Here is a 12,733-nt window from a genome sequence, read left to right as displayed (position 1 = left end):
CTCTCAACCTCATCCTCATTGACCATGGTTACATATACATATTTTAATTTTATCATTATCATAGACAGTGTTGAGAGAGGCACAGATGCCCTTTCACTTTCAGTGGAAGAAATCTAGACCAGAACAGAGTAGAGATCTGTCAGCGTGCAGATGGCTGGCAGAGGCAATGAGGAGAAGGGAAGTGAGCTGGGCTTCAGAGTTGTGTAGACCCAGACCCTAGTCCTGTTCCTGTCCTCACTAGCTGCATATTGTTGGGCCTTCATGCATAACCTATAAAAATAAAGCAATGGAAATGCCACACAGACTGCTGAGATCATAAGAGGACAGAAAAGTTTCAATATGAGCTCCACAGCCAGTGAATTACATACCCATCCCAACTCAACATTTATTCATTCTTTCCAATGAAGTTATCTATTATCCCTACTTCCCCTGTTATAATAATATTTTTAATATAAAAGGTAATGTTCTTTTATTAATAAAGCGAGGAAGCATCCAGGAAATTGCCTAATGGTGCATAAGAGTTCAATCATTTTTAATCCCTTCCTACCTTTTTTCTTTCCTATTCAAATGTAAGAATACAGAAGTAAAAAAGTAGAATCAGGATGAAAATTCAAGTTTCTGACTTCTCATACAATGGCTTTTCTCGTGTGTGTGTGTGTGTGTGTGTGTGTGTGTGTGTGTATTCACTGACAAACTCTTTCAAACTTAGTTTGATTTTTTCCTCAATTCATTTTTTTTCTTTCAAATTACCCTTTGTCTATATGAGAAGGGGAAAATCATGCTCAGTGGCTCCATTTGGTTTAGCTGGCTTTATATGATTTCAGAATCTTAGAAATTGTCTCCACATCATTACTTCACATCAAAGAGAAGTAGCATGTGAAAGTAATGAAAATACATCACATGTTATTTTTTTTTTTAATTCTGCTATGGAGCATTGACTTCTTCAAATCATCGTGATTTCTTGGATTTTGAAGCCACAGATTTCAATAATGGCACTAAGGATGTATAATTTATGCATTCCTCTGATTGTGGAACTCAATATTCCAGACATGTGATCATTCAGGCCTTATTTATATGTTTAGTCAGTTGCCTTTGCATTGAATCACTACATGAAACTATGACTAAATTGTTATGCTTCCACACTCCTATTATTACATGTGTTTAGGTATATGATGGCAGGCATTTCTGGGTTATATATGTGAGGTAAAAGCAGTAATAGAAATCTGAAGCATCTGTCAGGATAACTAAGCATTCACAGAGGCTGTCGTGGGTCACCCGGGGAGGCATGGTGAAAACTCATTCTATAAGGAGAAGGCAGAGGCCAATGCAAGCTATTAACAGGGAGAAGTCCACAAGCAAAATTATAAAGGTCAAGAGGCACAGCTAACTTAGTTCTTGTCTAGATAGATTTCAACATCTACTTTGAGGAGAGTAGGAGGATATGAAGAGCCAGTAGCAGAGACAGAGAGAGTGACTCCCAGAATCAGCTTTCAGCCGGCCTCCTAGGTCAGGCAGGAGTCTGATGGAACAATATCTGGCCTGCATTGCAGGGTGACCTGGGAGGTTGGAGAGTTCTAGATGCAGTCACATTAGAACATCGGAATAAAAAGCAAGGCTAGCCAGCTGGAAGCCCATACATAAAGATCTGTAGACAGGTTTGAACCTGGTGGTCATGCAGGCCTCCAGGAGTCAGGGGCCACATAAACAAGTCCAATTCTTTCCATAGAATTAAAGGGGTGAAGCCCCAGTATTCTCTCAGCCTGGACATTTGTCCTGCCCAGGCCTGGGTAGGCTAATCTTTCCTGATGGACAGTGATGTACTTTGTACCAAGCACTTCACTGACCACAGGGACCCATAGGTAAAGGAACCACCATTTCATGTCAAGTCCCACATAATAGAAGAGGAGATGTCCTGTTGTAATAGGTGCTCTGAAAACGATGAGGGGACAGAGGAGAGTGGTGGGTTCCCTGTGGAGGGAAGGAGGGTGTGTGTGCAGGAGGCTTTGGAAAGTACTTAGAGGTGGTTCATAGAAAGTAAGACTGTTTACCAGTCAAACAAGAAAGGCAGGGAAGGCAGCATGAGCAGCCCTCAAGAGGCATGACCCAGCCACCCTTACCAGGAACCATAAATGATCTGATAAAGCAAAGGAGGAACCCAAGGTGTCATGTTGAAAATGAAGCAAGGAAAGTAGGGAGGGGTTGCACGGCGGCGAGCTGCTTCAGTGATCTCCATGTGATTCCCTTTCTTCCTTGTGTTAGTGTATATTCAAGGACAAACTGCTGATGAATAGAGCTAGCTGCATTATTAGGCCTGTTTTTATTGTCTAGCACCAGTTTTATTATAGCCTTTAGTTTAAAAGTACTGACTCTGTCATCATTATTACTGTTTGCATCATCCTTAGCCCTTAAATTCCTCTTGTCTGCCTTGGCACTGAAAATTATCCATTTCTTTTGCTCTCCTCTCTCCAGCTTTAAGACCCTTCTGTGACATGATCATCTGACCTTCTCTGGGCTCTGCACAACTCTTGATGCAGGCATCCCTCACAGCCCCCTCTCCCAGCCATGACCCTGTACTGGTGGATGTTGAGAGGAGTCCAATAGCTAAACCTGGAAAAGCAGATGCCTAGAAAGTCTTTGGACTATCTTGCCTGTATTTACCTTAGAATCACTTATAGATATTTTATATAAGCTAAGCAATATTTATGGACATTTCTATATATGCAGTTACAGATTTTTAAAATATTTTTTCTTAAATCATAGTAAAGAGTCTTTTTGACTAATTTATACTAATTTCATCAAATAAATTATAGGAGTAATTCTATACTTGTGTAATCTGGAAGCAGACTAATTATTAACAAGAATTATAACTGTTGTTCATTGTTGATTTAAGTACTGTACTGATTACATTTCTTTTCTTATACAAGTTTATGTTTACTCATTCTCCAAATTATTTTTGTAGTTAAGTAATCTCAATTGTAAATCACCTTTTTATCCTGTTTTATCTTTAACTCTGACATTATATGAAATTGGATTGAGGATTAAGCAATGCCTCAATGGCAAAATGTTATCAAAATGAGTCCAGCCTATTATTTTACAGATATATGTAATTAATTTCATTTTTTTTAAAGTTGATGCATGCCATTTAGTGTAGTAGGTTCATCCACCAGCATTGAGAAAAGCTTTTCAATATTTTCTTCCAACATTTATGTACAGATGTCTTTGTACTCCAATATTTGGCTCTCTGCGGACAGCTCGCTTAAGCATAGTGGTAAATGATACCACGCTCATAAAACAGCGCACTGCCTACCTCCTAATCAGTGTTGTATTGGCCTGCATTGATCCATTCCAAACTCCATTTGGACATCATGACTAACATTTTAATAATTTTCAGCTGTAACTCATAAAACTGTCTTAATTTAGCCCAGAACTTCAAATGCCCAGGGAAGAACTGATGACTTATGTGATGAGCTAGCCCCATGTTTTCCCAACATCTCCGTATCCCAAGAGCCACATCATTCTGAGGGATGACTTGACCATGTTTCCAGAGACTTCATTTTTTTAATCTGCTTTTTGTTACAGTAGTTCATGAGAATAGTTTAAAGGCAGATAGTACTGAAAGTTCTACAACAGAAACTGTCTCATCCCAGATTCGCATCTGAAAGGCAACCACTTTTGTCCTCTTTCATTGTTTCTTCTGTCACTTATTTCAGCATTTCTAAATGCTATGCTTCTGCTGCTGTTTATTGACTTTGTTGGCCTCCTGCTATAGAAGATGAGGGTTCAGCTCTCATATCTCCAGCAACACCCCTTGTTTCTTTCTTCCTTGCTGTCACCTTCCACAAAGAGTCATATCACAATCTTTGCTTCCTTACTTCCATCTTCTGAAGTAGTTTTATCACAATTTTGTGATACATGGCCAATTTATGCCCTATTGTGACTATTGTTAACTTCTGATTCAAGTATTGTACATTTCTTACAATCTTACACAGATTTTATTTTTCCTCAAATTAAAAATTGCCTTTTTTACTTCCTAAACATTTCATGTATCTATAATTATTTTTTATATGCCTTCACAGATTTGTCAAATGCCATATCTATTATAGTATCAAAACCTCAAAGGTATCAATAAACTTTATTGATTGATTGATTGATTGATTGATTTTATTGAGACAGAATCTCACTCTGTCACCTAGGCAGGAGTGCAGTGGCACAATCTCAGCTCACTGCAGCCTCTGTCTCCTGGGTTCAAGCAATTCTCATGCCTCAGTCTCCCGAGTAACTGGGACTACATGCACATGTAACCATGCCCGGCTAATTTTTGAATATTTAGTAGAGATGGGTTTTTTGGCCAGGCTGGTTTCAAACTTCTGACCTCAAGTGATCTGCCCACCTCAGCTTCCCAAAGTGCTGGGATTACAGGCATGAACCACCGCACCCGGCTAGTTTTTGAATTTGTAGTAGAGACGGAGTTTCACCATGTTGCCCAGGCTGGTCTCTAACTCCTGGCCTCAAACTCCTGGCCTCCACCTACCTTGGCCTCCCAAAGTCCTGGGATTATACGCATGAACCACTGTGTCTGGCTATCAACAAACTTTTAAGTGCTATTTTTTTCCAAGTCTGCTGCTTTACTTCTTCTTGACGCTCCAGTGTACAGGTACTGCAGAGTTATCATAATGGGATACCGCTTACCACTCCTCAGTGTCAGTTGTCAGTTCTTCTGTTATGTACTGGATCTGATATTTTCCTGTTTCTTGATTTAGTCCCTCATTTTTCTGAGTCATATTCTCTAGAAGTTTTCTAAGAAAACGTATGTGTAAAGTAAATATTCTGAACCCCTGAAGATTGGAAAATATCTTTATTCTACCTTCATACATGTTAATAATTTGGCTGGGTATAAAATTCTGGGTTGAAAATCTTTTTTTCTCAGAAAATTTTAACAGCTTTTGAAATTTCATCTTCTAGTTTCTAAGTTGTTACTGAGAAATTCAATCTTCCTATCATCTACTAAGTTGCTTACCATATCTCCACTTGCCTTTTATCTTCCAAATATATGTTAAACTCTCATCTACTCTTGCTATTTCTCCCAGTAACCTTGTTCTCTGGAGTATATGCTTTGTTTTTAAATTCCTGGACTGTAATTTTAGTAGGGTGTTGGTAGGACTAAGTGGGAAATTTATATGAACAGTCCACCATTGTTTACCCAAAGTTCAGTGGCATCTTTGTTTCCAGGTATTTAAACCCATGCAATCCTTTTGCATACATTATGATACTATTCTGTTAGCAACTCTGAGAGTAGGTAATACTAGTCCCATTTAATGATTTAGCTGAGGTTCCAGAAATGCTAGTAGTTTTCTTAAATTTAAAGAGCCAGACTGAGACAGATTCAAATTTAAAACTATGTTTTTCCTACTCTACTCAGGCATAAGGGTCACTTGCAGCAACGACTTTGTGATGGGGGTCACTAGTGATAAAACAAGTCAGACCATGGCTTCTCCATATCTTGCTACAATAAACTAATGCCACTGCTGTGATGTGAATTATTCCTTTGAACTATTCTCTGAGCTGCAGAATGCAAGCTTTCCTCTTCAATCATTCTTGGTATTCCAGAGTGGACATTGGAACATCAGATACCAAATAATTGCTGGTGGTCTGGTTCATACAAGACAGTGTACTACATGTATAAGAACAGACAAGGAAAACTGAAATCATGGTGTTTGGGTCTGAATAAAATATATATATTTTAACATATAATGATACTATTTCAGAGTCCAGCACACAATGAAATAACTTCCTCTTTGAAGCTTTTACTTAAATTCCCACATAGAGCACAAATAGCATTCTCTAATTTGAAAACGAAAAGTAAGTAATTGCTTTCAAAGTCCAGTCTTTTAAAAGCATAGCAGTCTTTCAGCGAAATAGTTATTCTCAAACAGGAAAAGGGACTTTTCAATGAGTATTTATAAACAAGCATACATGCCCAATAATTTATAGTGTGTTTATGTGTCACTTCAACTTTCTGTGAAGTGATTATGACAGCAGACACACATCATGTTAAATGATGCCATCCTGAAGAAAGTTTTCAGGTAACATACCTCCTGAAGGGTTTCTAACTCTTTTCTCATTCAGGGATTTGCCTGTTGCTTTTCCAGGTTGCATGCCAGGTTTTTACCCACCCTTATTTTATCATCCAGTTAGCCCCAACATCATCTTCATGTAGGTTAAACAACCCAAATAAACAGAGGAAATATTTAGAACAAGCAATGAAAGAGTGAAACTAGGCAGGACCTTCTCCAACCTAGGGCAAATCTTCTACCACTTGGACCCTTAGGCATCTCATCTTTGAAATAAAATAATACAAATAGGTCTTCAAGTTCCCCCTTTCAGCTCTTGAATACTATTTATGCATCGTTGATTAATCAACTTCCATGAATTATCTCAAACCAGCCACCATTGCTTCAGTTCATGAGTGACCATGAAAAAATGTGTTTATCAGGCATCATGCTCAAGAGCTGGGAATATTGAGGCAAATTAACAGACACAGTCCTTAGCCTCATTGAGTTCATGGTCCAGAGGGAAAGGCAGACTAAAACAAACTTTCAAATAAATGATAATTGTGATAAATGATGTGAAAGATAACCACAGAGTGTTGGGAGAAAAAGTAAGAGGAAAAGGATAATTTAGACAGGGGTGGGAAATGTTTTCAAGAAAGCTTCATTGAAATGCCAAGAGATCCACAGACTGAGGGGTTGCTAGCCAACTGAAGAGTGATGGAAACAGCATTCCAAGCATATGAAGCAGCATGTGTAGAGAGCTGAGGAATTAAAGAGCTCGAGTATTCAAGGAACTATAAGAAGACCACATGGCTAAAGCATGGTGAACAAGAGGGATTGGCCTGAGATTAAGTTAAAGCATGCAGAGCCTCGCCAGTATGATGAGCACCTTATAATACATCAGAAAGGCAGAGAGAACCTGCTGAAAGATGTTTAAGCAAGAAATAGAGATGATTTGATTACATTTTTAAAACATTACCCCACCACTGCACACACATTGAGTTGGAGAAGGACAAAAAGAGATGAAGCAATGAGACTGGCTAGATGGTGAGGCAATTGTGGAGAAGAGGGTGGATTTTGTAATCTTAGGACATCCTCACTTTGGGTCTGTGGACAGCTGTGCTGTACAGTGGGGTATCTTGACTTCATGTCTCATACTACATGGACATATTCATTCCTGTATCTCCCCTCTAAAGAGACTTACTTTGTTGAAATCCTGTTGTCTCCCCAGGTTGTCATCTTGGATAGCATTCTACATAATCCATATCTGATCCATGAGAATCACATACTTGTTGGACTCACCAACCCTTTTCCTAACAAGCTTTTGGAGTGCAGGCCTTGTTCACACAGCTGTCTCCTCAGTAGGCTGACAGGACCCCTGGCCACCCACGTCTCTTATTTTTAGGTTTTTCCAAGAATGGGTATGGCCACAGCCATATGTCCCACAGACTCATATAGGTCAGGCTGTTAAAATAGTCTCCTTGAGACCCTCTCAGGACTGAGGAGACAACAGAGCACACCCTATCCTTCTCATCATGGTAAAGGAGGAGAGATAAGACTGATAGTGCCTCAACAACTCTGCAAAGAAATACTCTCTCCACCACCTTACCTTTCTTCCTGTTTTCTAATACATGAGATGCTTGGTCATCTAAGAGTGGCAAAAATCCATCTGGGCACCTTTTTGAGACCTGCCTGGGAACCTACCATCTTACTTTGGGATATCAGAGCAGATGGCATTCTCTTGTCTTAGACTAGATGAAGGCAGAACACACCCATTTTAACATCCTGTCTTAACCTTTATCCAGCCACTTTCTGAAATAATGAACACCGGTGTGCAGCACCTGCCATCTTCCTGAAGCCCCCACACCCTGCCCTCTTATTGGGCCTCCCAGTTCCTCTCCAGTGCTCCTGCCTTGGGCCTTTGTGCATGCAGATACCAGGATGGCTCTCTGCCTTTTCTTCTCAGCCTTCTTTCTTCTCACTCCATAATAGCACCCTGTCCCAAGAAGCTAAGTGACTCACCGCAGCCACAATTTCATTATCATTCGCATCTTCTTCCTCTTTCCCCAGGCTGGGGTTGGCATCTGATTGAGTCCTCTCTCCCCTTCTTTAGAGACTGTCAGCCCCATTCTCACACAGACCTGCCCTTCCCCCTTAATCAGTCATTTTCCGGAGAATTTGTCCAACAGTTCAGATCCTGTGATAGAAATACAGAAGAAAATACATGAAATTTCAGGACTTGCACTACTCAGTAAGACACAGAAAAGCAGAATTGAGTAACCTACATGAAAGGCAAAGAAAATGGAATTTACTAGCTTGAATTGAGAGAACAAAGGGCATGGAGGAGGCTTAGAGTTGCTGGAGTAGTGAATAGGAAAGATGGAGATAAACCAGAGTGTATACCTTAGGTGGAAAATGTAGGAGAAAGCAAAAGAATCTACCGCATATGTATTTTTTCTATTTTGAAAGCTTCATGAAAAAGTTGTAGGAAAGAATTACCTGGGGAACCTCGTTTTCTGTGATTTTAGACTAATCAGCAGGAAACGGCAGGTTGTATCCTAACCAAAGTTTGCCATGTACCTGACAGGAACAAATGCTAAGCATGGACTGCGCTGCAAAGCCTGTAAGATGAGCATCCACCACAAGTGCACAGATGGCCTGGCACCCCAGCGGTGCATGGGCAAGCTGGTAAGGGCTTGTGCCAGGAGTGAGGCCCACACCTTTCTGCTAGGGCACTTGCCTGCTGCAGTGAGATCACCCCCTCCAAAATCCTTCCCTGAAACCCTGAGCAAAGCACCCCAGAACTGGCTGCCAGCTTGGCTTCCTAATTGGCATAATCAGAAAACAAGGACAAGGGCTTTGTCAACCTAATCAACAATGCCCCACCTTGAAAGGGAGTCAGGGTCATTAACAGAGTGACCAACTTCTCCCAGGTTGGCACTTTCTCAGTTTTAATACTGAAAGTCCCACATCCTGGGACTGTTCAGGTTTTAAAAGTGAAAGCCATGCATCTCAGGAACCCCCTAAGCCCCAGGCAAACTAATGGTTGGTCACCCTAGTGCTTCTTTTGTGGTCAGCTCCGTGGGTAGCAAGAGAGGACAAGAGCTAAGCCCCCACAAAAGAAGAGAGAGTAATAAATATCTGCACCACTTTAACAGAATCATGTTGGCCAAACCAAGGGAGATTGACTGGCCCTTGAGATGGCTGATCATACCATCTCAGGAGGATGGGCTTCAGGCCTGGTGCCACATACTGATTAAGAGGCAATTCAAGCCAGGCACAATGGCTCATGCCTGTAATCCCAACACTTTGGACACCAAGGTGGGTTGATCACTTAAGCCCAGGAGTTCGAGACCAGCCTGGGCAACATGGCGTGACCCTGTCTCTACAAAAATTTAAAAATTAGCTGAGTGTGGTAGTGTGTGCCTGTAGTTCCAGCTACTCAGGAGGCTGAGATTAGATGACCACTTGAGCCCAGAAGGCAGAGGTTTCAGTAAGCCATTATTGCGCAGCTGCACTCTAGCTTGGGTGACAGAGTGAGAACCTGTCTCAAAAATTTTTTTCAAAAAGCAATACAGAGCACATTTGAGGGTATTTGAAACTAGGATGGCCAAAGAATTGTAGAAAGGACCAAGAATGTCTACCCTAGAGAATAATTAACAGGACATCAACATCTGTCTTCAACTATTTTAGACCTAAAATTTAGAAGAGTAACTCCATTGTCCTTTGAGGCTCCTGGGGAAAGACTTAAGATCAGTGGATACTAAGTCTTAACAATAAAAGATAATGTCTTGCCTCCAGGGTTAGTGAATGCTTCTTCACCCACTCCCTTCACTGACAGTGTAACGACAAGGGACACCACTTTCCAGGAATGTTAGAGAGGATTCTGGAATTCTAGTAGGGACTGGGCCACCAAGTTCCCATCCAGTGATGGAGTATAGTAAGTCCAGGTTCTTAGTTTATCTATTTATTCTGATTTGCAATGTCTCTTTTCTCAAACCTCTGCCTCCCCTGCTTCCACTTCTTCTCCAGTGGTGATTCCCATAAGCCAAGACAGACCATGAAGGAGAGGTCAGAAAAACAAAGAATAGAATCCAGAATACAGAGCAAATGATTCTGGTTAAAGCTCTTCAGATATGCAAGAGTTTTTAGGCCTCCCTCTGATGTCCACTTGCCCATGCCCAGGCCTTTTATTTATATTATTTTAACAAACCACAATAACAAACTGTGGTGAAATAATATGTGGCAGTCCACTTGTAATCCAGGAGGCAATGAGGATCTGGGATGCAAAGGAGGCTGCAGTGCACTGCAGAAGGAGAACAGACAGGACTGGGGAGGCCAGGGCCAGGACCTTGTTTTCTGGATAGAGTGTAACTTGCGTGTTGCCACTATTCCTCCCTGCCTCTGTGTCCCTGCTGGGGTTAAATTGTGGAATTATAGGATAAGTCAGCATGTTAATGGGAGACAGGAGGGTGCTCCTGGAGAAACCAATTGGTTTTATTTAGGGAGCTCTTGTATGGTTTTCTCCATCTCCAGTGACATTAACCCCTTGCCTTCCTCATTCTCTCTCCAGCCAAAGGGGTTTCGGCGTTACTACAGCTCCCCCTTGCTCATTCATGAACAGTTTGGCTGCATTAAAGAAGTTATGCCCATTGGTGAGTTGGGACATTGATGGGTTGAGTTGAGTTTGAAGCAGCAAAGTTAACATTAATGGCTACTGTCCTCCCATGGCTGCAAAACCCATGGGGTATCTCTGTGTGTTTGTTTGGTGGCTATTTGGGGTATGACTGTGTGTTTTGCTGGAAGGGAAACATAAAGTGGACCAAATTCTCCAGGAATTTTCATCCTCTCCCTGATGTAGCTCAGAAAACACCTAAATCCCAAAGGCTACTGATTAGTAATTCCACCATCAGCAGCATGGTGGAGTGGAAAGAACACAGAGCATGGCTTCCCCCAGACCAGGCTCAAAGCCCAGCTCCCCATTGACAACTGTGTGTCTTTGAACAAGTTACTTGACCAGTCAACCCCCACAAAATGAGAACAGCAATTGCTGCTTTTCATTATTTGCTATAAAAAATAAATATAGGTTATACACCAATGCTTAGTAGGAGCTCAGTGAATATATTATTCTCTAATGAAGATCAAAAGATGCCCTATATTTATTGATAGCTTTGGCTTGGATTCTTCTCTAACAATATCTTTCAGTTTACTTCTATTATTTTTTTTTCTCTCTCTGAAAATCTCGACATCTATTTTTGCTTTTTTTAGGGGGGGCAAGTTTTAAACTAGAAATTTGTAAATTAGAAAGCTTTCAATTAGAAATTAATGAGGCCCAGTAGTGACAAGTTATTTCTAAAACGGTTGCCTCCTACTGTAAACTTTGTGTCTCAAGTCTTTGAACCTTGGTGAGCACAGCCTCCCAGTAGAGGAGATAAAGCTGATCCCTGCAAGAACCTGGAAATTAGAGAGGAGTAACAAAAGAGGAAATCCAATCAGGGAGGATTTGGGAGCAGAATACTAGTTGGTACATGGCAGGACCTGCCAATGGGAACATGCTGGGTGGGGGTGCATCTGTGAGGAACACTTGGCCATGAAAGCCCTGTCTACCCAGAGGCTAAGTTCCTCTGCACAGAGCCTGCTTCTCAGGCGCTGTTCACCCAGGAGATGTGGTAGGCAGTTGACTGGGTCCTCTCAGATGAGCTTCCTCAGATGAACTTTCTCTTCTGTTGCAGCCTGTGGCAATAAGGTGGACCCTGTCTACGAGACCCTCCGCTTTGGCACCTCCCTGGCCCAGAGGACAAAGAAGGGCAGCTCCGGCAGTGGCTCTGACTCACCTCACAGAACCTCTGTAATTATCCTCTTCCTTCCTCAGTTTGTCTGTGGTGGTCTTGGGCAGAGCGGGCCTCAGACACTGCAGTATGGGGGATTTCACCTAACTGCTTCATGAGGGCAGGTCTTCAGGGAGTCAGGTACCTGCCAAAGAGAAACCCAAAGTGCTTTGAGCCACTAAGGATTAACTTCCTGTTGTCAACACCCAGGGATTATTTTACTTTCCTGCCCAAAGACCATCCCCTTGGCCTCATGCTCCTTGACCCTTCCCATGGACCCCCTCTCCTTTACCCTCCCACCAATATTAAATAACATATGAGTCAACACACAGAAATGTTTGGCTCAAACAATGGTCAGGAACTTGGAAATCCTGGCTATTTCCAGTTTTCCTTTTAGCTACATTCCAGTTCAAAGACACAGCTATTTCTCACATCTTTTTGTCTTTTCTCTCTAAGAGAGGGCACACCTCTTGATTGCACACAAAAACTGCCCTCTCAAAGGTACTTGAACTATGACCCTGAGGGACACTCACCCTTCCAAGCACCTCTCCTAAGTTTTATCTGACTTAAACTGACTGTTCCATGCATCTCTGTGACCTGTTATCATCATCTTGTCTGGTTGTTTCAACCAGAATTTCTATAAATGCTCCAAGATGCCATACAACTCTGCAGCCCATGCTGAAAGCCACCATTCCTCCAGCAAAGAGGCAAGGACTTTCCAGTTCACATGGCCACTTAGGATAGCCAGCACCTAGTTGCCAGTTACATTGTTGCAGCCCCTGCTGGGCTGGAAGCTTCCAGGCAAGACACAGATGAGCCTTCAAATGGTCTGCCCCACTGAGTCCTCTCAACATC

General features: G+C 41.7%; 1 protein-coding gene across 12 annotated transcripts in view; it reads left to right on the top strand.

Annotated features, from left to right (window-relative positions):
- STAC (SH3 and cysteine rich domain) overlaps positions 1-12,733 on the top strand; it is a 165,029-nt gene that overhangs the window by 91,500 nt on the left and 60,796 nt on the right. For 9 of the 12 annotated variants that reach the window (XM_063722145.1, XM_024245265.3, XM_054552369.2 and 6 more), the window contains exons 3-5: positions 8,638-8,738; positions 10,624-10,705; positions 11,783-11,898. In XM_063722145.1, coding sequence (XP_063578215.1) covers positions 8,638-8,738; positions 10,624-10,705; positions 11,783-11,898 — 299 coding nt within the window. The remainder of the gene's footprint in view (positions 1-8,637; positions 8,739-10,623; positions 10,706-11,782; positions 11,899-12,733) is intronic. The other 3 variants (XM_063722147.1, XM_054552373.2, XM_054552370.2) reach the window with 1 other exon arrangement.

Source organism: Pongo abelii, chromosome 2, assembly GCF_028885655.2.
Source record: "Pongo abelii isolate AG06213 chromosome 2, NHGRI_mPonAbe1-v2.0_pri, whole genome shotgun sequence".
Taxonomy (NCBI): domain Eukaryota; kingdom Metazoa; phylum Chordata; class Mammalia; order Primates; family Hominidae; genus Pongo; species Pongo abelii.
This window is presented reverse-complemented; position numbering and strand designations above follow the sequence as displayed.